Here is a 25802-nt window from a genome sequence, read left to right on the forward strand (position 1 = left end):
GAAGATATTTCCCTAGTTGTGCAGGTGCTGCCCAACAACAGAAACGGCACACTGCTGAAACTGACCTGGCTGGCAGGCAGCACCTTTATGTGCTGATCGTAATATGTTTCTCAAGTGGATGTGCAAAATGACATGAAAAGCTGTTTGTGGGAGCAGTAATGTTTGTGATTATGGATTGTATAGAATAGTAACTACGTTGAATGCTAATTGTTTAGCCAAATATTCTCATGCCCTTCTTTGGGTAACTTTACTTATCAAATGTTTTTTCAAACTCCTTTTCTGTGCTTACCTATTTCAACCAGGCTGTGATTCTGTACTTCACCAAAACCCTGATTCTTGTTGTTCCACTATTCCTGCTTGAGATTCTTCTTGCTGACATTAAATTAGGAAAAGGAAAGGACCCTTGACACCCTTCATCTATGAGCCCTCTCTAACAAACCCAACACCCTTCATCTCCTGAATCATTGGATACTGTTGTGTCACTTGCTTGAATGCACTTGAAATCATTCTCCAGTGATTTATTTTAATCTATATGATTCCTACTTTATGAAGTTATACAGAAAGTTCTTTGGGGAAAAACTTTTCTTTGGCATCCTGTTTATGGTAGCTATCCAGCACACTTTAGATGAGCTCATTAATGCCCCATAACTCCAGAAAATAATCACTTTTAAAAGAAAAGATTATTGGAATACCTTCCCTCCATTATACACAACTTACGGTTTCTGGGTATTTTCAATTTTTAAAAATCATTTATCATACTCTAGACTCATTGTATCTTATTTTGAAAATAGAAATTGAGTGTAAGAAATAATTTGTTGTTGTTTACCATATCCATGAGTAATACTCAGTGCTGATGAAAGTGTGGGCAGATCCAGGTGGGGGCTCTGCTGGTGGGAGTATACAGTGGTACAGCATTTTTGGAAATCACTTTATCAGTGTGGATCAGGAGCCTTAAAAAATTAAGTCCCAGTGATTATACTGAACATCTCTCCTAAGGAAATAATCAGAGGTACAGGCAAAATATACAGGTAGGTATATTTATCACAGTATTAATTATTTAGAGTGGCAAAACTTTAAATGCAACTTAGATAGCCTAGCAGGAAAATTGTTCAAATAATTGTAGAACATCAGTACAACAAACACTAATAATGATGTTGTGGAAGAATACTTAATGGCTTAGGGTGTTGTTTAGAATATAATAAGTTTTAAAGGCTGTCTCCCAAGATGCATGTACCCTATGGTCATAATCTGTTTTAAATATAGCTACACATACACACAAGTAAAAGGAAATGTACCAAAAATGTAAAAAATAGTTTTCTCTGGATAGTGGACCTACAGATGATTTTTACATTCTTCATACTTCTTTATGTCTTCCAGATATTCTACAAGAAGATATATTACTATAATCAGGAGAAAAATGCTTTTTTTTTTAAGAAAAAAGCTTTATGAAAACTATAGGTCTGCAGTCATCTGTCTGTCTAACTCAGAGTTAAGCACCTTCCGTGGCAGGGTTTCCCATGTCCATGAGCAGGAGCAGGAGCCTAAAAGCAGAGCTGCTGTTTCGGATTCAGTTTCCAGTATAATTTTTAATGTTTCAGGTAGACATCTTGAGTTTTTCCAGGTCACAAGCCAGGCCAGGGTTTATTTTCCAAGCTGTCTAGAAGCTGCATGCAGTGCACAAGGGTGACCCATAGTGTCTAGACTTAGGTGCATTCGGTACAGCATTTGATTTATTCCTTTCCTGTGTTCAGAAAATAAGATCTGAGTCGTCAGGATTCTCATCTTTTACAGAATTGTGTTACTGTTCTTTGCTTTCGCTATGCACTCCTCCTTTTGTAAACTGCCCTCAGTGAGATTCCTGGAACATTTGCCACCAGCCCGGGTTAGCCTCAGAGTTACAGGGTCAGGTTCTCCAAGTTGTGATTACTTGTGCACAGGGCAGTCTTTGTGAACTTCTCAAAGTGAAGTGGCTATAGCTTTTATTACCACCTCAGAAGCCTACCGGACAGAGGTCTTGGGACAAGGTTCTTCCCTTCTTGTTGCTGTGTTCTGGGAATAGCCAGGCTAGTCACCCTTCCAAGGTAAGTTTTACCCACTCACTTCCAGGATTTTATAAAATCCTAAAGCTGGGGGAAAGTATTAGCTGAGTTACATTTGTACCCCAATCTGTAATTAAGCCATAGAAGAGCCACCTGATGCCTCTGAGCTGACGGTAATGGGCTCTCCCTGAAATCAGCTTTCTCCTTCCAATTTCAGGTCTACTCTCAGTTTCTTCCCAGCTCCTTAGTAGTTCTGCCACTGGCATCCACTTCAGTGGACTGTCATTAATCACAGTGCCTTACTACTGGCTTTCTTCTCTATTGGTGAGCTTTTTCTGGACCTTTCTTGAACGTAGCTTTTACTTTAATTTGTGCCTTTCTTAACATAGTTCATACTAACTCTTCCTTGAGTTATCAGCTTCCAGTGCCAGAAGGTCATTTGTCCTAAACTAATCAGGGACGTATTTTTCATTTTCCAGAGGTGAATGTTGTACCAGATTAGCTAACTACTACTCAAGAGATGGAACTCAGATTGGAATTCAAGTTGTTGGATTCCCAAGCCTGGGTACCTGTGAGACCTGGCTGGGAAGAGAAAAAGGCTGCCATCTGAGAGCACCCACAGTATTCTCTGCTCTTCAGTTGTGGTTCTGTATTATTTGGGGGGTTTCAGTGGTGCCTCTCTTTTGGAAAGGTAGCATAATGGGGTATGATTTTCCATTGTGGTTCTTCCAACTCCCAACAGTCCACTGAGACTGCTACAAAGTGCCTTTGAGTACAGGGAAGTAAATACTAAAATTCATTCCCTTGCAATTTTTCACATTTGAACTTTGCCAGAGAACAAATAGAAGAATTTGCTGAGCTTAGAAACACACGTGTAGAGGGACAGTGAAACAGACTTATTGCCAAACGGCCCCTAAGTATTTATTACTCATCGTAATTGAATTTCCCAAAATAAAATATCTATCAGTGTATTGAAGATAATGGGGTTCTAATAATATATGTTAACATATATTAATGTATAATGAATATATGTATTTTAGTGAAAACAACTTTATTTTTCTAGTTATAAAAAGAATATATTTGCATTTGAGTCACAGAATACAGAAAAGTAAAAAATATAAAATGGTAGAATTCACCTAAAATTCTAATACTTACCAATAACTACTAGTAAGATTTAGTAACCAGATTCTCTTTTTTAAATATGTACACATGGAGTTCATTTACAAGCTTACACAACTTTATACATGTAAGATCATTCCATTCCTGTGTTGTGTGACCTGCCGTTTTTCTCTGCAGCATCTTTCTGTATCAGTAACTAGAACTCTATATCACCTCATTTACTGTCTTTTGTTTGGAAGTACCATAACTTCTTTGAGTCCCTTATTATAGACATTTAGGTTATTTCTAAAATAGGCTACCACAGTTTTGGCATATCATTATGTTTATAACTTGAACACATTTCATTTGAACAATTTTCATTTTTAGAAGTGGAATTTCTTGATCAAATGGTAGTGTATTTTAATTTTTTATATACAATTCCAAGCTGCCATAAACACTAAAAATTTTAATACATGGCATCATGAATTTTCATATTGGCTTTTTCTTTGCAACTCTTCTTCTTTTGCCACTGCAGTTGGTTGTGGTTTCTCACAGTGTGTTAAAATCTGAACTTTCAAAGGAAACAGTTGTGGTTTTTGGACAGTTGATTCAGCAGCTATAAACTGCATGATGTTTTATCTTTTTTTTTTTCCTTTATACTAGCGACAGTGTCCTAAGCAGAAGAGAATGAGTTTTACCATTGATTGTACAGTGAGAAATTTCACCCTTTTCTGAGATTGCTCGAGTTTACTTTCTGGGATGAAAGGCTGCTGAAATTTCTTCTTTCTTTCTCCTAGGGCTGTAAATCTTAGCATATGTATGAGATGTACTATATCTTATCTGAGAATTTCACTGTGTCCTGTTCTATGGGCAGCAGCTACCCATTTGAGGTCCAGTTAATCAGAGACATTATTTTCTGCCATTGTAACCATTCAGGCAAGAGGGCGAAGGTCTCCTGAGGAGGCCCCTTTTCCTTATCCCCTCTCCCCTTCAGGCCCTGTGTCACCTAGCTGCTCACCTGACTTAGGAATCTCTTCTATCTTCTCTTATCTCTCTAATACCAGTCCCTTTTACCTCGTGTCATAGTTACCTAGATCTCCTCAAGGGCAGTGTCTGTGGATGTTTCATCTTTGTATCTTCTGTGCAAACTAACCGTACTTAGCTGCCTTAGTAAAGTTCTTTGCTCCCCAGATGTGCTCAGTAAATATTAAGTGGCTCAAATGCTGATAACTGTAATGGGAAAAGGTACATTTCTTCTCCTGGGTCTCTTTTACTTTCACACAGAACACTTCACTTCTGACACTTCTGGTCACCAAATGTGTGTAGGTTTTTCCCAGTACCAAGTGATTCAGCAATACCAGATGGTTGTCCCACAATTTAACTCAATTCTGACTCTTATCTGCCTAGAGAAAGCATCAGATCCCACAGGTCAAGGACTCAGTCCCACAGGACCCCTCTTCCCCACTTGAGATGCCAATTGCAAGTAGTAGGTCTCCAGGTTACCCACAACTTCTGACTGGGCTGCAAATCGGAGGTCCCCATGACCTCCTCGCCCTTGAATTCAGTTATGTGCTAAACAACTCATGGAACAAAGGGAAGCACTTAACTTTGCCAACTTATTAAAGGATATGGTAAAGGATATAGGTATGCAGCCAGATAAAGAGATACCTAGAGTGAGGTCTGGGAGGATTCAGAGCAGGAGCTTCTGCTCTGTTGAGTTGGGATACATCACCCTCCCGGGTACATGAATGTGGTCACCAACCTGAAAGCTTTCAAACCTCATACTTTTGGGATTTTAAGGAGGTTTCCTCACATGGACAAGACCAATTATTAACTCCATTTTCAGTCCACATCTCTCTCTCGAAGGGAGGGGATGCTGCTGATAATTACAATCTTCTAATTATGTCTTAGGCTTTCTAGGCACCAGCTCCCATCCAGGAGCCCACCCAGAGTCACCTCATTAGAGCAAAAGATGCTTCTAATGTTGTCATCACTTAGGAATTTACAAGGTTTCGTGAGCTCTGTGTCAGCGACTAGGGATGAAGACCAAATACATATTTCTTATTATAAATCACAGTATCACAATAACTTAGTATTACTTTTTCTCAGACCATTTGTTTTTTTGCTGATATTCTTGGTTTTTCTATACTTTGGGAAGACGATAGACCTTAGCCTCAGTTACTGGTTAGAACAGGACCTATTAGCATTTTTAAAAATTAGCCTGACAGTTCTTTCACTACTATTTATCGTAGTAGTGAAAGAACAGGACCTATTAGCATTTTTAAAAATCAGCCTGACAGTTCTTTCACTACTATTTATCGTTATGTTAACAACCTAATTGTATTATTGTTAGTTTAACAGCACCTCAGCTGTTAAATTTGTCATTTAGTCTACTTATATTGACTTAGGGTTTTTCGCTGTGTTTAATATTTAGGGTTTTTTTTTTTCAATCCCATTCCCTCTATTTCCTTTGAATAATTATGGCAAATATACTTAGATGACTCCAGTTTGTAGCCAAATCAGAATACAGGGCACACACTGGTTTCTTGTATACCTAGAGTGGACATTGAGTACCTATAATGTGCTCGGTACTTTAAAGTCTTTAATTACCATATTTAATTTGAATATCTATTTCCTACAGGAATACTAATGTGCTTAATGTGACGTGCTGCCCCAGGCCCTGCTGGTTCTGCATGTTTGTTGGCCTCAGTATATACCATTTTACTTTTCTAAAATTAAAAAATAAAATGCTGAATTTCAAAATACATTTGGCCAGAAAATAGATAAAAGGTTTTGAACCTAAGTTTACTCTTTACTTCTCACACCAGTGCTGTAGGGCAGGTCCTGTTCTCGTCCATGTTTTACAGATGAGGAAACTGACTACGGGAAAAGAGATGGAGTACCCGGACCAAGGTCACACAGCGAGTAAGGGGTGGGGCTGGGACGGGAGCCCAGGCGTTCCGCTCTTGAGTCTGTTCTCTGAACCAGCATGTTTTCCTGCCTCTGTTTATAAAGTGACTTGCTGGGGATGTTGACAGAAGTTAGGAATTTAATCCTGGTCCTCTGAGCTGTACTCCTGTGCTTGGTTTTCTAAATCATTAATTTCTAGACTTTTGAATTGGGAGATAGCACAAATGTAATAGGGCATAGACACTTGCAGTCTTTTTGTATTACCTATCTTTGTGTTTGACCTAGCCAATAATCTGTATATATCTATTTTTCAGAAAAGTTCCATTTTAATCATATATCACCTTACTAGATCCCCATCTGCTTCCCTGTTTTCTGAATTTAAATTTAAATTTAAACTTTCTATATACTTGGATCTTTTTTTTGCGCAACTTTACAGAATAACTGACCATATATTTGACACTAGAATATACCCTTATAGTCTACTAGAAAATTCTGTTACATGAGAACTAAAATTAATCAGTTTAATTACAGTAGTATTTTATAAAACTCGTGAGAATAGGACAAATGGTAAGTTCTTTTTTTAGATGGTTATTCCAAGTTATTGCTTCAGATACTATGCTGACTTCTGTGATAAATCTTTCAAGAAAGAGGGCTTATCATGGGCAAAGCATTCTTGGCCCATTTTCTCATTCTTTTATGTTCATTCTCTGAGAACTTACCTTTATTTGCTGCATACTTACACATGTAAAATTCACATGATTTGTGAGTTTAAGTATGAATATGCCATTGTGTGTAAAATAATGGTTTCAGAGTTACTGAAGGAAGATGCTAATCCATTTTTTAAAATTTCTATAGGTTCTCAAAACTTATTTCAGAACAGAAAATGATCTACCAGTTTTAAGACACTGTTAGAAGACACTAAAATAGAATCTACCTACTATAGAATAATAGAATAATCTGTTACATTTGTAATCTTGACATTCTTGTTCTTTCACTTCATATTCTCACTATTCTGTGTGCAAGAACATTGAATTTACAGTAAGAGGAGAGAGTACTATACTTTTAACTGGATAAACATTATCTGTGTTCATTTTATTATAAGTGATTTATTTTGTCTTCAAAACAGCAACTTTTCCTTTATTTTTGTTTTGGGGAAGGAGAACTGTTGGGGTGGAGGGCATCAGGAAGACTATTGAGATTTTTCTTTATTATTCCAAGTCACTAGTTTTGCATGATATTTGGCCTGAGTCTAAAAAACACCTCACATGTTTTTCAGCTTCACTGAGGGGATGAAAATAGATATTGAATGAGGTTGCGTACACTTAGAATACCAAGAATCTAATCTTGATTTTCAGTGGGGGAAAAAAAACCTGTTAGTTTTTTATGGGATGTGCACCTTCCCTTTTATTAAAAACTGAAATTATTAATCTCAGCTTTGCGACATTTAATATCACAGTTAATATCTCTGCTTTGTTAGTGTCACATTCCTCCTTGGGTGACTGCTAACCTCTTGGGCTAAGCTCAAAGAGTTCTGGGAATCTCCCTTTCAGTTATCCCTTTTGAAACCTTGTTTTTAATAACACTTTTCTTTCTTGGCTTGCATGACATTTTATCTTTCTTTTCCTTTCTTTTTGCCGTTTGCAAAGACTCTTGGGAGGATTTGACAGATTTGGTGGAGCAAATGCGCGATGATACAGAAGGTGCGTGCCACACCAACATCTTTTAGCCTTTTTTCTCCCTTTCTTTCTTTCTTTTTCTTTCTTTTTTCTTTTAAACTTTCTAACCACCTTTTGATTGTTTTCCATAAGAGGAAGTGTCCGCTTTAGGTTTTATTTCCCATGACAGTAACTGGAGCAGTAAGCATATTTGCCAGATTTTCCATGCAGGTACTTCATACAGGATTAGGGTTTTCAGAGTCTTGCATTTAAAATCTTTATCTTTATGGTTCCAAGTAAAGTGGCATTAATATATGTGTATGCTGTTCATTTAGAATATTTGTTATTTAATAACATGTTCAAAGGGAACTTTATTTCAAGATTATATCATGTATTCCGGTGGCTGTTTTCTCATTTGTTTGTTGGAAAATGTAAATTTTTTATCATTCATGCCAAAAAAATAGATACGTACATATTTCTATGAATTCCACGAACAGATCCCAGGAACTTCAAGTATTCGGTCTGGAATGTTGCTCTCTGATTTGTAGATTTCCATAACATTAAGATACTTTCAGCTTGGTCATGTGGTAGCTGGTGGAATTACTTTGAAAAGTAGCACATGTGTTGTAATGTATGAAGGTTCCACAAACCAATCATTTTTTTTCCCTGTAATTGGCACCTAACTTTAGGGAGCTCATTAATACATTTTTTTATAATAAAAATAGAAAAATTGAAGTTTGGCTCCACTTTATTGCATCATTTTATGTTCTCCCACTTTTGCTGGGCACATTCTCATAGCACACGCTGCAGGGCACACTCTCATAGCACACGTCCACTACTCTGCCCACGCTGGCCTTGTCACTGACTGTGTCAGCGGCCCTGAGCCTCCTCTCCTGCCTCGTTCCTGTGACGTTCCACCCAGAGCATTTACACCGCATCTCCCTCCCACTGCAGCCCCTGCAGTCTAGAGGAGAGCTCTGGGACACACTCCCTGACAGCTTTGGCCCGCAATCATTTCCCCATTCACTCAGGTTCTGCAGAACTTGGAGGTTGAAGCTTTTGACATGTTCTCTGATTCATGTATGTTTATATTCCTAGTTAAAGTGTAAAATCCTTGAGAGCAGAATTTGTCTTAAACTTCTTGGTGTTCGTATCAGACTTGGGACAGTATGGTCCTGGGTAGATTTGGTCACACCGGGCAAAAAACTAAAGCAGTTTTCTCTCTCCAGTGAGGCCCAATAGTTTCTTCTTTAGCATTTTACTTTGAATGAGTAAATTATCCTGAGTTTCATCTCATTTTCTACAGACTATTTTTATTCCATTTTTATTCTACTTTTAATATAATTAATTATATTTTGATGAACAAAAAAATTCGTATTGTCTAGTTGATTGACAGTTCATAGACAAGAGAAAAAGGAGGTTGTTGACTCAGTGAATGAGTACTGTTAACTGTGTTAGCTGCCATTATTATTATTATTATTATTATTATTATTATTATTATTAACCAGGTACCAGTGTTTTGATTCCTTTAACAGACTAGTTATAAAGAAAAAAGCTACATAAAAGCCAACAAATCTGTGCCCTTCTTGGAGATTTTTTTCCGTATGACTTACCCCTGGTAAGCTTCCATTTCTTTAATACAAGGTACTACTGTAAGAATCAAGCCTGCTGTGAGAGTCAGCCTCCTCTTTTTCATTTTCTTTTTGCTGGAATTTTTATGAATGATTATCATAGATGAAATCAGAAAGGGAAAAACTCAGAAGATATGAATTGTATTACTTTGATGTCTTAGTAGATTACCAGTCAAATGGTTAGCCAAGAACCTATTTACAGAAATGTCTTTCTGGAGTATAGCTTAAAATAAAGAAAATCAGAATGGGGGAAAGAAAATGGCTTTACTTGTTAACTTTTTTTTTGAGTCATTTCATCCTTGTCTTTTTAAATATAGTTTTCTACATCTTTTGTCTTGTTTCAGTTATATGAAATTCTAGAATTTTAGTGTTTATATAAGTTAGAGTTTTTGTAAATGAGTACTTGTAACAAGAATGAACATGAGTTATGGAGTGTTACCCACACATAACACGCATAGCAGCCCAGGGTCATGGGAAGAACCTGCAGTCAGACCCAGAGAAAGCTGATAATAAATATAGGCTCAGATCTTCAGGAGACCATCACTGCTGAGCTGTTTTAACTCTGTTTCTTATCTGTTGTTATGGATGTGTCATAAGAGTTGGCTTTTTAACACTGAGTTCCAGCCTCCTGAAAGACTGCTTTTTTTAAGATAATAAACTCTAGGAGGTCACGGATTTGAACTGTTAGCTTTGGGGTTTGGTTTTTGTTTCATTTTGTTTCAATTTTGGCAAGATTGGGGTTTTTCTGGTGAACTGATTTCTTACAGTGATGGTTGGTTTTACATTCAGTGTGTCTATAACACCTGTCTAGTAGAAAATGAAATGTCTTCTTAGGGTGGAATTGTATCATGCTCACAACATTGATCAGTTATCTTGCATCTCACTCATTATATGCTATTAATTTGAATCTAAAAGTTTTGAAACTCGTTAGAAAATTACGAAGAGTAATGAAATAATAAAAAGCACGTGGTTTGCTATCTTTAGTTTCTCAAAAAATATTGAATTCCTTTCTGTACTCATTTATAAACCTTTTAAACAGATTCTATGAATTTGCAGTTGCCCAGATTACTACCTATCTCTCTGAGATTGGAGTGCCTGGGACATTACTTGAATTAGGAAAATAATATACCTGTGTGAAATATTACCTGATCAAGATTGCTTACTGGTTCCTTGATATATTTTGTGAGTTAAGACTTGTTATCTGCCATCTTGAAAACTGGAAGGAACATATCAATGATTTTCTTAGCATCTAGCATGGTGTCACATAGACATTCAATGAAAGGCTATATTTAATTAAAGAAAATTATTAAACTTATTTGTGGAGGGCCATAATAATTTTAATAGTTAACAATTGTTTATTAGTATGCCCCAAGCATTTCCAAATATTTAATATACATGAACTTGTTTAATCTTCAAAACCCTTATCAAATCTTATGGCTGAAGAAAGTAAGGCCTACAGAGTTCCATCCCAGTGGAATACTACTCAGCAATAAAAAGGAACAAACTATTGATGACCTGGATGGATCTCTCAAGAATTATGCTGAGTAGAAAAAAATTTTTTTCTTTAAAGTTACATGCTGTATAATTTCCATTTATATAACATTCTTGAAATGACAACACTTTAGAAATGGAAAACAGATTAGTAGCTGTTGTGGATTATAAGGGGGTAGGAGGCAGAAGGGAAGTGCCTGTGGCTGTAAAAGATCAAAATGAGGGTGATATAATTCAATGCTGTAATTCAGTGTAGGTTTCCTGGTTGTAATAAGTTACTCTGGTTTTGTAAGATGTTACCTTTGGGGGAATTAGGTTAAGGGTACACGATATCTCGCTATTGTTTCTTACAACTGCATGTGAATCTACAATTATCTCAAATTAAGAAGTTAAAAAAGAGAGAGAGAAAGAAAGAAAAGAGAGAAGAAACTTGCCTAGGGTTACAGCTAGGGGAAGAATTCAAGTAGAGTTCAAACTCCAGTGAGCCAGCTCCAAGGCTTGTGCTCTTAATCACTAAACCAAAGTTCAAACCTAGTTGACTAGAGACCCACTGTAAACATATTTTTTCACCAAAACTCCATACACACATCATTGATTTGTAAACATCTAGAACAAGGGCTTCATGAAACAATGCCTGACCTTACTATATGGGACATACTAGATCGATTTTATACTCCACTAAGGGGTCGTGACCTTCAGTGTGAAAGCTAGTCCAGGATCCTGTGCTGCCTCTCTGGTGTATGTCCATTTTAGCTCTAGCTACCGAGATAGAAGCAAGAGAGTTCTTCCCGCAGTGCCAGTATGTTGGGTTCTGTTCCCAGCCTGTAATTGTTAACACCTTTTAAAGTCTCCGCCAGTGACCCTGCATCCTTCTGTTTCTCTTTAAACCATCTCCTCTGATGAAAACATCTTATTTATAATAATTGCTGCTGTTATCCTTATGCTAGTGACTATCCAACCCCAAACTTTAATTTGTATGTACAACTATGTGTTGAAAATTATGTTGAGACTGCTTCCACGTATCATTTACTGTATCCAAAACGAAGCAGATTTTGTCCCTTACCTCCAAAACAATTATTCAGTTGTTGTTTTTGTTGTTGTTTAATTTCCATTTTCAGCACAGTATTCTAGTCTCACAGGGCAAAAACTTTAGGTTATTCTTGACGCCTCTGTTTCCTTAACAGGTACAGTTCTTCGGGGCAAGCCATTTTGATCCTCTCCACCAAATTCTTCAAATTCCCTTTGCATAATCCTTTCAGACTAATCACCCTCAAGCAAAGCTGTAGTCTTAGGACTTGCCTGCTGAAAACCTGCAAAGGTTCCCATTGCCTGCTTCCTGGATATGCAGGTCTGGTTTTAGAGACCTGTCACTTGATTCTGCCCTTCCTGTGTTTTCCAGTTCTCCTTAGGAAGAACTCCCCACTCCATTATTTCCTTCACCTCATTTCACACAACCACTCCCACCCCTTGGAATACTTTCTTCCATGTTTTCTGTGATTTCATATTTAGGGTCTGCCTCAAATCTTACACTGGAATTTAGCGTGCTTTTATCTTTATTACTTTTGGTGTTGTCTCATTTGAAGTATAAATGTACAGTGTTCTAGGGAATTAAACTAAGGAAGAGTTTATTCCTATTTAGTTTTGTTGTTGTTGTTGTTGTTTTTGTTTTTTGTCAAGGTTGGGGTTTACCCTACTTGCAAGCTAAAAAATGAGCCTGTTACTGTTTCTTGGATGCGGGTAAAGACATGACTCCGTTTCACTTAGAGACAAAAAACCTTGTTACTCATAACACTACAAGCAGACTGAACATCAACACTTTTGTGTCAGTTCCTCTTGCACCAGAGTTGCACCCAGGAGACACTGTATGGCTCAGGAAGATGCTGTGCATGTGGTGGTTCTGTGTTGCAGCTGAGGAACATTGAGTGTGGGGTATCTGTTGCTTTTACAGGAAGCAGTAGGCAAGTCTCATCTCTCCTGATAATCAGTTACATACACAACCCTGAGAAATGGCCTGGATAAAAGAGCATTCAGGGCCTTGCATTCTTGGTACAACCCATAAAGAAATGTAGAGCAGGAAGTCCAAGGAGGATTGTCTCTCTCAATATTTTATAGGTTAGATGTAAAGAGATTAGAAATTTCCCCAGTATCACTCAGGGAATATGAGAGAGGCAGCTCTAACTCTTCTAGATCAGATCACAGTGTTGCCCCCTAACATTTTAATTATTTCTATGGAATAAGTTGAGCAGAGCAAGGAACTCTTGGGTTTATACTTAACACCTAAAATTTTTATGTTGCATCAAAACAAAGGCGACTGACTACTGTCCTTCTAGATGTTCCCAGAAATCTTCTAGGTATTCTTCTGTGTGTGGAATTCTTCAGGTAAAGGTGCTTGAAGGAGTTTAGGAAACTCCTAAAGTTGATTATTTTGTGATATGGGAGTGCAGTGAAGAAGTCAGTGTGGTTTCATAGAGAACTCTTGGACAAGTTTGGAATATAAATGGACATCTTTTAAAGATTAGAGAAGTGGATACCTAAAGGAAAAACAGTTTTTCCCTCTGTTATTCACAGTGCTCTCTGACACTGAGTGTGTGGGGTGTTTTCCCACACCCACTAATTCTCCAACAGCAATTCAATTTTGACGCTATCTGGAGTTAACACAGACTCCACCAGACGCCCCCTCACTTTAGAAGCCAATCACAAGTCCAGGTTGTCATCTGTGCTTCTGACCAACCAGCTATAAATTGGAGGTTTCCATGAGCCCCTCCTCAGGTTTGATAATTTGCTACAAAGGCTCACAGAACTCAGGGAAAGAGTTTACTTGCTAGATTACAGGTGTATTATAAAAGAACACAACTCAAAAACAGCCAGATGGAAGAGATGCATAGGACAAAGTATGTGGGAAGGAGCATGGAACCCACATACCCTCTCAGGGAACATCACCCTCCCAGCTACCTGGATGTGTTCACTAACCAGCTCTCTGAACCCTTTCCACTCGGGTTTCTATGGAGGCCTCATTATGTAGGCTACATTGATTAAATCATGGTCTTTGATGGTTGAGCTCTATCTCCAGCCCCCCTCCCCTATCTGGATTTGGAGGTGGAAGGGGGTGGCTCAAAGTTCCAACCCTCTTATCATGCCACTGGTTCCCCTGGCAACCAGCTTCCACATCCTTAGGGGCTTTCTAAAAGTCACCTTATTAGCAAAAACACTGATTGAATGGGACTTATGAATAACAAATATGCTCCTTTTACCTTTAACTCTGGTAAACTCAGGACCTAGAAACAGAAACCAAATATAACAGAAGATACCCCTGTAGCTCTTATCACTTGGGAAATTACTAGGGTTTTAGGACCTCTGTGTTAGGAACCAGGGGCTGAAATAAGTAGGTAGGTAGGTAGGTAGGTAGATTTATTTCTTACTATTTCACAATCCCTAGCCAAGAATGAGTAAAAGTATATGGAAGAATGATTTTGGAACGTTAATAACCAAATAAGCTTTTTTAGTTTAAAGCAAACTCCAAGCATCATGTTTTATCACCTGTAAATACTTCAGTACTGTTGCCAATAGATGCAACCAGCGTTCCAGGTTCTTGTCCCCTCCCAGAAAGAATTCAGAGATAAGACTTAGAGGTTAAAAAAAGGTTAAGTGAGGCTTTATTAAAGGATGGATAGTACACTCTCAGGGGAGAGCGGGCAGGCTCGGGTGAGCGGCTGCCCTGAGTTTCTTTGGCAAGTTAGTTACATAAGGTGTAAAAATGAATGGGCAGAATATTCACTGGGGAGGAGGGATTTTTGTCCTTATTTAGTCTGGATCAGAAGTGTCATGGTGTCGGTGCCTGATGGGTACTTCTGATCTGCAAGGCTAATTTTATTGAAATGAGAGCATAATGAGCAGAAGGTTACATTCGGACACTAGAAATTCCTGCCTTTTCTCACCTTTCTTTGTTCTTCTCCAGGCCACTTGTCATCCCAAAGGACATGATCCCTTATCAGCCCCAAGGCTCCTGCTTTTCTTTCTCTGCCCAGGGATCCCTGCTGCTTACATGATGTGTGGTTTCCTGCATCTGGCTTGTGCCCCTCCTTTCTGCCCAATTCCTGCCATTTGGTCTGTGCCCCCCTTTCTCTGCTCATATCTAGCTATCTGCCTGCTCTGACAGTACCACACCTAACAAAATTAATTATTAATAATTTCCTAACAGTAAGTAATATTCAGCCCATTTTCAAAGTCTGCTTGTCAGGTTTTTTTTTTATTAGGATCCATACGAGATATTTTATTGTGTCTCTTTTAAGTTTCTAGGGTTTTTTTTCTTATTAATAGCATTACTGAGATATAATTCACATACTGTAGGGGTCACCACTTTAAACTGTACAATTCAACGGTTGTTAGTATATTCACAAAGTTGTACACTCATCACCACTATCTAATCCCAGAATATTTTCATCACCCTATAAAGAAACTATACCTGTTAGTATTCACTCCCTATTCCCCATTCCTCCTAGTTCCTTACAACTACTAATCTATTATCTGTTTTATAGGTTTGCCTATTCTGGACATTTCATATAAACAGAATCATTAACTCTGGTGCCTTTTGTGTCTGGCTTCTTTCACTCGGCATAATCTTTTCAAGGTCCATCCATGTTGTGGCATGTATCAGTACTTTATTTCTTTTTTATTGCTAAGTAATTGTCCATTGAACATACTACATTTTCTTTATCTATCAGTTGATGGACATTTGGATCATATGGTAAGTCTATTTTTAGTTTTTTGAGGAATCTCCATACTGTTTTCCATAATGGCTATACCAAATTACGTTCCCACCAACAGTGTAGGAGGGTTCCCTTTTCTCCACAGCCTTTCCAGCATTTGTGGTTTGTGGACTTTTTAATGATGGCCATTGTGACTGGTGTGAAGTGATACCTCACTGTAGTTTTGATTTGCATTTCTCTGATAAGTGGTGATGTTGAGCATTTTTCCATGTGCCTATTGGCCATTTGTATGTCTTAATTGGAGAATTGCTTGTTTAGGTTTTCTGCCCATTTTTGGATTATTTGGTTTTTTGTTATTAAGTTGTATGAGCTGTTTATATATTCTGGAAATTACGCCCTTGTCAGTCACATCATTTGCAAATATTTTCCATTCTGTAGTTTGTCTTTTTATTTATGGTTTCCTTTGCTGTGCAAAAGCTTATGAGTTTAATTGGGTCTCACTTGTTTATTTTTGCTTTAGAAATATGGAATGTTTCATGTATTTGCATATCATCCTTGCGCAGGGGCCATGCTAATCTTCTCTATCTTTCCAGTTTTAGTATATGTGCTGTCAAAGAGAGTACTCATTATGGTTTTGATTTGCATTTTCCTCATGAGCATTTTTTCATGTACTTATTAGTCATTTGTATTTCTTCTTCTCTGGAGAAATGTCTGTTTGAATCCTTTGCCCATTCTTTTTTTCTGAGTTGTTTCTCTTTCATTGGTGAATTATAAGAGTTCTTTATCTGTTCTGGATACTGGATCTGATTTGCATTTTTTTCTCCCATTCTGTGGGTTGTCTTTTCACTCTTGATGGTATCCTTTGAAGTGCAAATGTTTTTAACTTTTGTGAAGTACAGTTTATCTTTTTTTTCTATTGTTGTTTGTGCTTTTGGTGTCATCCAAAAAAAATTTGGTCATATTGTATAATCCTTTCTATATGTTGCTGGAGTTGGTTTGCAGGTATTTTGTTGAGGACTTTGCATCTGTATTTATAAAAAATATTGATCTGTAGTTTTATTTGTGGTGCCTTTGATATTGGCCTCAAAGTAATGGTTTCATAGAATGTGTTGGAAAGTGTTTCCTCTTCTTTTATTGTTCAGACTTGTTTGTGAAAGATTGGTATTAATTTTTTCAATGTTTGGTAAATTTCAATAGTGAAGCCATCTGGTCCTGGCCTCTTCTTTGTGGGATTTTTTTTATTATGAATTTAATATCTTTACCTTTTAGAGATCTGTTCAGATTTTCTATTTCTTCTTGAGTCAGTTTGGTAGTTTATCTTTTTTAGAAATTGTCCTTTTCATCTAGGTTGTCTAATATGTTAGCATATAGTTGCCCATGGTATTCCCTTATAATCCTTGTTTCTGTGAGATCAGTAGTAGTGTCTCCTTTCTGTTCCTAATTTTAGTAATTTGAATCTTCTCTCTTTTTTGGTTGGTCAGTTCTAACTAAATGGTTATCAATATTGTTGATCTTTTCAAAGAGCCAACTTTGGATTTCATTGATTTTTCTCAGTTTTATTTGCTATTGATTTCTGCTCTAATCTTTATTATTCTTCATCCTGGGAGCTTTCTACTGATAAGTGTAATTATTGGCTGCCCTTGAGGAAGCCATCTGTGAAATCATGGAATTATTATAGGCTAGAGTTAGGAGAGTCATCTAGATCAGTGCTTCTCAAACTTCAGTGCACATACAGATTGCTTTAGATTCTGGTTGAAGTGCAGAACCTGATGCAGTAATATCATTGGAGCCCAGGGTTTCCTGTTTCTAAAGGCTTCCAGGTGATGGCAACGTTGATATTCCAGGCAGGACCACACTTGGAGTGGCAAGGATCTTGTTCATTTGGTATCAGAGTGACTTGTGGGATTTTTCCAAACCATGTTGTTACTCCTCATTCCGGGAATATTAATGTGTCCCTCCCTTGAGAAGTCATGCTGTGATTAGTCATTATGATTGATATGGGTGTATTTGTCTCTATCAGATAAAAGAGATACTGAACAAGTTTAACTCTTCATTTTAAAGGTAAGGAAATTGAGGCCCCAAAGAAGTGAGATTCCTTGCCTGGTGTCATATAATATGTTAATCCAGATGATTAATATTAAGCAGATTAAGAATAGTGGGTGGATATAATCTTCCTGATGTAAAGGCTTATTTTTTGCAAAGTGCATCGTTGATTCTGCTGTTACTAAGAAAAGGTAGCAATAAGGATGAGTAAATTTGTGGTTAAATTTTTTGACCAACTCCTTTGGATTTTAACCCAAAGAAAATGTTACTTAAGTGAATTTCCTCTTTATTACTCTTGAGTGCAAAATTATATCTGAAGTGTCATTAGTAGATAGATAATGATACAGATATATAAATACTCTAAAGGTCCTAAGACTCTATTGATTATTTTTAAGGGAGGATTTAGTAAAACTTCATAATTCTCTTGTATAAATGAGTGTCACCAGACTAGTTAAATGGTGTTTTATTATAAGATCTTTTTAGTACTTTGAGTAATTTCTTTCACTATCACAGATAACTTATTTTATGCCCAATTTTATATGCTAAGAAATATTATGGCCAAAGTTCAAAATAGATTTATTTCGGAATTATTGGTCTTCAGACATTCTGAACATCGAGTAAGCTTTCCTTTCAGTATCTTTCTGTTAATTTGTCATTTTTAATCTCATATTAATACTTTTAGGTATCACTGGGAAATTTGTGTGTGACAGCTATTTTCGTTTCTCATTTAAAAGTTTTGATCTGTCAAAGAACCGGGAAACTGAAGAGTAACTACTGTTGTGCTATGTATGAATTATTCCCACTTTACCAAGAATTGGGTACAATGTAACATACTAAATCTTAATATAATGTTAAATATACCTTAATTTTCTTTCAGTTATTCATTAAACATTTCAATGTTTCTCTGTATGAATGTTAGTTGTCACACTATAAAGAGATTAAAATAGAGTCTTGGTGAGATGACTGGTTTGCAGAACAGTTTGCCTCACTGTCACTCTTAGCTGTATGACTTTGGGTCTGCTTTTCTCATCACTGTTAACTAAATGAGTCACATGACTCTGTAAAGTTTATTAAAATTTCCTCATATGAAATAAGCAGCCTTGAAGAGTTATGATGAAGACCCATACTCCCTTGAGAGAACTTTGGTTTGAAAACCAGTATAGTTTATTATTGTAACTACAGTCATTTCCACATGGTTTCTTTAGTCCACTGCTTCTGCTATGTTTCCCACCAAGGTGATTTGCACCACTGGCCAAATGTAGAGATAATCAAATAATCACCCAAACTAGAAACACAGAAGTTGCTCTCTATTCTTTCTCCTTCTTCCCTCAATCCAGGTGATCACTGAGTCCTGAAATCGTGACATTCTGCCCCTACAACATTGCTGAAGGCTAACTCCCGCGGTTGGGAGGGTACAGCTCAGTGGTAGAGTATATCCTAGCATCCACAACGACCTGGGTTCAATCCCCAGTGCCTCCATTATAAGTATATAAATGAATTCCTACTTACTTCCTCCCTAAAATAAACCCCCAAAATTAAAATATACAAATTAAAGAATTTGTTTTAAAATCTGAACATTTTTTTAAAAATTGAAGAAAAAAAAAGGAAGCTAGCTCCCTCTTCTCCACACAGCACTCAATGCTTTAGTTCTGTCCCATATTATAATTTCCCTCCTTAACTTTTGCAGTAGACCCTTACTTGCTCCTTGGCTTTCAGTTCTTACTCCCTTCTGCTTCATCTTCCTCAAAGCTGCTGGAATGGCTCCTCTAAAATTCAAATCTGTGACATTACACCTCACATCAAAATCTGCACTGACTTTCAGGTAAAATCCGTATTCCCCAAACAAGGTCCTTAGTAATCTCTCCCTTAATTACTTCGCTTATCTCATCTCACAGCTATTACTTGAATGCTCATAAACTCCTGGCATCTGTCAGTTTTATTTGCTTCTGTACGCCATGTCCTTTCACATTCTGTGCCTCTGCTCAAGCCGTCCGTCCACCCTACTCCCACCACAGCTCTACTCCTGTGCCTGCCTTGCCCAGTTTCTCTTTGTCCTTTAAATGACAAACTCAAAAGTCTCATCCTGTATGTATGGCATCTAGTGGTTTCTATGTATTGATTTTACTCTGCTATCTCTATGAATTACATTTTTGTAAAAATTTTAGTTTATTTTGTTTGATTTTCTGGGTGTAAAATAGATTGTATGAGAGCAGTAATATATGACCCACTCACAGTTTATATGTCTCCAATTTCTTTACCTTCTCTAATTGCATTGGTCTGTCACCCTCAGTACAATGCTAAATAATAGCCATGTTGATAGTTATTTCTTGAACTTTCCACGGAATATATCCAATGGCAGAGAAGGTTGTGGTGGACTTACAGCTTGCCTGAAATCCTACATTAATATCATATCTACTAATTTAGCCTTAAAAATATATATCTATATATAAACTTACATTTGATTCCATAGAATGGTTGTATTTAGTTTAACATAAAAGCCTTTTAATTTACTTGTCCTGGAATAAAATTAATCTTTGTTGAAGATGAGAATGTTTATCCTGAAATTTCAAGTATTCTCTGTAAGCTGCCCTGTTTTGTTCTCCAGATGTCCGTATTATCAAGTTTGATAAGTAGTAAGCACTTTAATGTCAGAGGCTAGGTCTTTTATCTCTGGATTCCCAGCGTTAAATACAGTGTCTAATACCCAGTAGATGTTTATTTTAGTATTTAGTGAAGAAAATGAATGAATGAATGAATGAAGTTTTAGAAAAATAGTGTTAGATGTTAACATTGTGAAAATTTGACATTTTAATTATTTTAATATAGAAAAAGTATAACAACATTGTGAAAGTCATGCATTTTAAAATCATTCTCTGGTCTATACAAGAAAACTTCGTTTAGCTTTTTATACTTAAAAGTATAAAGTATACAGAAAAGATTACATAAATATTCAGCTCAAGTGAATTTTCACACAGTCACCAATTTGACACAACTAACACTATATCAAAAACAGAACTTTCCCTGCCCCTTAGAAGTCTCTCCACATTCGCTTCTGGTCATTGCAGCCCTTTTAAAAAGCATATATTAGTTCCAGGAAATCATTTTATACTTGACTACAATTCAAGACAAGTAACAAATTGATTAAACAGAGAATTTCTTATTCTGTGACAAATCAAGCTAACGATTTAGTATTAATTATTAGTAGCCAACATTGCAAAATGGATGAAAAAATACTTAACTACTAAGTCTATTCAGTTTAATTTAGTACTAACTAGGAAACAAAATTGTTTGTAACGACCATTCTCTCATATACTACTCAGCACAAAAATATTGATAATAATAAGCATTAAGTAATCATTTAACTTTTGCATTAAGTAAATAATAATGAGCAATAAATTCCTTTGAGCTCTTATGCCTAATTGTCAGGTTACCTTGATTTCTGTTTGACTTTCTTTCATTTGTTTAGAGTAGCAGTCTCCACATGTAGGAGCTGTTGTCTTTCAGGAGACTCTGGCACCAGCTGGAGATACTTGGGGTTGTCAGACTGGACGGTGCTACTGACATCTAGTGGGTAGATGCCTGGGTTGCTGCTAGATTTAATTCACAGAACAGCCCCTCAAAAAAAGGAATTAGCTGGCCTAAAATGTCAGTGGTGCCAAGGTTAAGAGTAATACTTTCTAAAGAATGGGTGGGTTGTTTGTGTTTGGTGCAGGTTAGTTCAAAAAGGTTATAGCACCAAATTCCTGACACCGTGCAGTCCAAGGTGTTAGGAATTTAATTTTCCTGGCCACTAGGCCATCTTTCTGTAGTCTGTGTATCCCAGACTCTAACCAGATGTCTTGAACGTTTCAGCTACTGATTTCAAGAAGAGCAAGATGAGGCAACATAGAAGAGCTGGTATCACCACTTCTGGAAAAATGCCTCACAGTCTGCTATTTTGTACATACTCCAAATCCAGCTCTTCCCACGTGACTGGTTCTCACTAGGTTGGAATTAGGTTATGTACTTTGACCAGCAACATTACTTTTGCTATTAGCTCCCTGAATTAATGATCTGCAGACTTGAGGCAAAAGGAGTGGTACCTTATGGACTGCCAGTTACCTCAGCCCAACCACATTTCTTGCCATCTGTCAGGGGGAGTTAAATGGGGATCCAGGAGTTCTCTGCAAACGTTCATGCGTAGCCACACACCCCAGCCCTCTTCCGTTCTCCTAGTGAGCATAGAAGGTCAGAAAGTCTACAGTGCACATAACTGCTGGTACTGATGCTGGAAATTAATATTTGATAAAGTTGTTCTTCACAGCTGTTGGGAGGTTGTTTTTGATGTATTTTGGTGTCTCCTGTGAGCTTATTCTATTCTTGACAAGTTGACCTACAGTGAACAGAGAGCCAGATTTGAGGCACGGCCCTAACTTTTTTTGTTAGTGTGCGGGAAAGAATTAGTGGGAAGGTATACCAATTCTGACTTTCCTACTAAAGTACCCGCTGAAAATACTACCTCAGAGAACACTACAGCAAACCTAGATTTGTACTGTTGGCACTGGAAACCTCCAGGTCCTTAAACTTAATGGAGAAGAGGGTGAGCTTAGATTTGATTCTGCTCATTTAATTGTGAAAGCAGATATAAATGAAAACACTATGTGAACAGAATTACTTGGGACAATTTAAGTAAGACAATCTCTGTTTTGTGTTGTAGCTTGTTTCTATTATAGGAGCAGAGCTTTTATTAGTATTACTTTTAATCCTCCTCAAAAGGTAAAATACTTCATAGATCTCCAGGCCAAAATAGAAATGTAACATAGTTGGCTTTGGGAGGATGCCCGTATCATAGTGGAAAGAGCATTGACTTTCATGTTATATCCAAGTCCACATTCTGCTACTTGGGAGCTGTTTGGCCCTGGATCTCTAAACCATTACAGGCCTGCTTTACCCCCTGAAAAAAGAGACAGCACTTAAATGATAGAGTCGCAAAAATTAAACGTGATAATCGTGTAAAAGAACGGTCAGCAGGAGGGAAGGATAAATATTTGGAGTCTGATGTATTTGTAGGTGGATAATAGTGGTCAGGAGCACAGGGTTTGAAGTCAGAGAAACAGAGTGTAGACTCTGGCTCTGTTGGGTATTTCTGGCTGCGCCTGAGGTCAGCTACTTAATTCTCTAAGCCTCATTTTCCTTCTTTTTAAGTCAGTGATGTTGGTCTAACTGTCTCATAGCATGCAGTGAGGAGGGACTGAGATCATAACTGTAAGAAGCAGCCCGCAGTACCAGGCCCAGGGTTAACACCAATGAAGAAGGTAGCAAGTGCAATAAAGAAGCTATCTGAGTTTTGTCAGATTAAATATGGTACTTACACCCTTTCCTCAAGGAGTTTATTTGGTTGATGAGAGCCATACACTCTGTTAAGCCTTTAAAAATTGGGGATTTGATTAAGTTCTAATATTTGCATTCCTGATAATGTTAATTATTTTTAGTTCATTTAATAATGCTAAGTTTAAATTACAATGCTTACTAGTATAAATACTAAAAATGCAAATAGTATATTTGGAACAGAGTTTAAGCACTTTATCCTTTTTTTCTACATCGGCTTTATTTTTTTAGAGCACTTCACAGGCTGCAGAGAATGAACCAGGCAGGGCCAGTAAGGAAGCAGGCCGGCATGAAGTCTGTGTGCTAGTGAGCTTGATGGGCCCAAGTTATGGTGGTGGCAGAGGCGGTGCTGACAGTATTAAAAGCCTACTCTGGGCTCAGTATTTGATAAAAATAAATAGATTTTTTACTGTTTCACGAAGAATATTCTTAAGGGCAACTGGCATCTTTTTTTTTTTTAAACAGTAAGCACATGGCAGAGGAGAATACATCAACTAATAGTATAATTTGGTGCCACTGCCTTGATTGTTGCCAAGACACCCGCAGTCTTACCCACCTTTGTTTTTGCGCCATCAATGCGAATGTCAACCCAGTCAAATTATCCTGAGTTTTTGAATGTGCTATTTCTAGTAACCAGGCTCCATCCTTCCCCTTTTGGCTGCAGATCCTAATTATCTCATGGCTAACGAACGCATGAACCTGATGAACATGGCCAAGCTGAGTATCAAAGGCTTGATTGAATCTGCTCTGAACCTGGGGAGAACCCTGGACTCTGACTACGCACCTCTCCAGCAGTTCTTTGTTGTGATGGAGCACTGCCTGAAACATGGCTTGAAAGGTAGGCCCCGGCCTCAAAATGCAAATGTGCGTGCACCTGTTTCCTAGCAATACGTGCTTAAGAAGAGAAGCATTCCTGGTGGAGCCAAAGAATAAAAGGCTTGAATTAATGACATTGATCCATTGTAGTGCAACCTGTATGGGTGCAGGAATGTGATTAACTTGAAGGATGTATAGGTCTTAAAATACAAATCCTTAAAAGCTACGGTTGGAAGCACTGTTACAAGTATCTAGTCCAACATGGCAGTTGTGTTTCACAGGTGGAAATAGACGTAGAATGGGACATGACTTGCCCTGGGTCACACAGTGAATGGGGGCAGAGCAAGTGCTGGAACTCAGATCTCCTGACTCTTGCTTCTATGCTCTTCCCACTTGACCAGAAGCTTCAAGGTCAGGACTCGGTCTTGTTCACCTTTGCTTCTTTTCCTCCTCTCTCCCCAGTCTTTGATTACCTATTTCTGGATTACGTATTCTTTTCCACTGGGCTGTTTTCTTCACTAATACCACACAGTTTTAAACATGATATTGTTAAAATATTTTATTGTTATCATATGGCTAGTTAATAAATTTTTCCTGAAAGAGGAAGGACTGAGTCTCAAGAAGTAGGAGATTTTTTATTTTTACAAAATGTTACCTATTCTGAAAGCATGAATAATTTTAGAACTATCTGATAATCTAGGATTGGTTCCCTGAAAAGCACACTGAATAGAGTGTGTGTGTGTTTAGGGTATGTTTATGTTGTAAAAAATATTAAAATATTGCTTTGTTTTTATCACCTTAGCTAAGAAAACTTTTCTTGGACAAAATAAATCCTTCTGGGGGCCTCTAGAACTGGTAGAAAAGCTTGTTCCAGAAGCTGCAGAGATAACAGCAAGTGTTAAAGATCTTCCAGGACTTAAGTAAGTTTAAGGTTGAATTCTGTTTGTCAGGGAAAATATTCTTAACGATCTCCTTCAGGAGTGAGACTAAAGACAATGATGACCATAATCATTTATTTCATAACAATCTGAAATGCAACATGTTGTTATGACTAGAACAGGTGGTGTTATGAGAGAACTGGTAACGTAGAATACTGAGAAGTGTGCCTGCAAAGGATAGTTATGATTGATCTAACAGAGGTTGTCTTCATGTTAAGATACCAACCATTTTCGTATTTTTTCTAAGCACCTGTGGATATAAGCTGGTGAGTCTCAAGAAATTAGATCTAGGGAGGTAGCATGTTGGACTTGACTTAAGACAAAGAATGTGTTCAATGGAGTTGGAGAGCCAAGATTAAAACAGTTGTCAAGTGAATCTCAGGAACTGACACCCGGAACCCAGCTTGGAACTTGAAAAAGAGTAGAAATCGCCTTCCCAAATTAGACTGGTCTAATTTTAATCAGGTAGAGGTCTATGTGGCCTGTGATCTCATTATTAATGTTTGGGTACTTACACGACCCACATTTCATTTATGATGATTTTCCAAAAGTAGTCTGCTGGAACATTTTCAATTTGGCCTCCCAGAGGTCTTGTCTTCAAATTGTAGTCTCATTCAGTAACTAATTCCTCACAAGAGCATTTGTCCCAAACACACCCCTGGCTCCCACTAGCATGCACAGAATTCCTCACATAGAGATGTGGTGGGAGAGGCTATGAGGAACAGGGTATACTGGGTGACCACTAGCAAGAGTAAGTGAATCTGTCCCCACTGTGGCCCCAATCTCTGCAACTTTTCATTGTTTGGTTTCTGTGTTTTTTGTAGGACACCGGTAGGCAGAGGAAGAGCCTGGCTTCGTTTGGCATTAATGCAGAAGAAACTTTCAGAATATATGAAAGCTTTGATCAATAAGAAGGAACTTCTCAGGTATGAAAATCTTCTTGAACTTTGTTCTTTTCTTACCATGTTCTATATGGTATGAGGTTGAATCATGTAAATTTATCATTTTTGTAGATCAGAAACAGTTGATTCATGACAGTTTCACATAGTTCAACTAATACTTCCTCCCACATCACATACACACATACTCAAGAACAGATATTTTTATA

General features: G+C 37.5%; 1 protein-coding gene and 1 non-coding gene across 8 annotated transcripts in view; one reads left to right on the forward strand and one right to left on the reverse strand.

The window, feature by feature from the left end:
- RUFY3 (RUN and FYVE domain containing 3) overlaps positions 1-25802 on the forward strand; it is a 74562-nt gene that overhangs the window by 20598 nt on the left and 28162 nt on the right. For all 7 annotated transcript variants that reach the window (XM_072941045.1, XM_072941039.1, XM_072941032.1 and 4 more), the window contains 3 exons: positions 23605-23778; positions 24559-24676; positions 25519-25620. In XM_072941045.1, the coding sequence (XP_072797146.1) occupies positions 23619-23778; positions 24559-24676; positions 25519-25620 (380 nt within the window). In that variant the 5' untranslated portion in view covers positions 23605-23618. The remainder of the gene's footprint in view (positions 1-23604; positions 23779-24558; positions 24677-25518; positions 25621-25802) is intronic.
- On the reverse strand, positions 16049-16153 carry LOC116276854 (U6 spliceosomal RNA). The gene has a single exon (XR_004186368.1). It is a non-coding gene; the product is annotated as a U6 spliceosomal RNA (small nuclear RNA).

Source organism: Vicugna pacos, chromosome 2, assembly GCF_048564905.1.
Source record: "Vicugna pacos chromosome 2, VicPac4, whole genome shotgun sequence".
In the NCBI taxonomy this organism is placed as follows: domain Eukaryota; kingdom Metazoa; phylum Chordata; class Mammalia; order Artiodactyla; family Camelidae; genus Vicugna; species Vicugna pacos.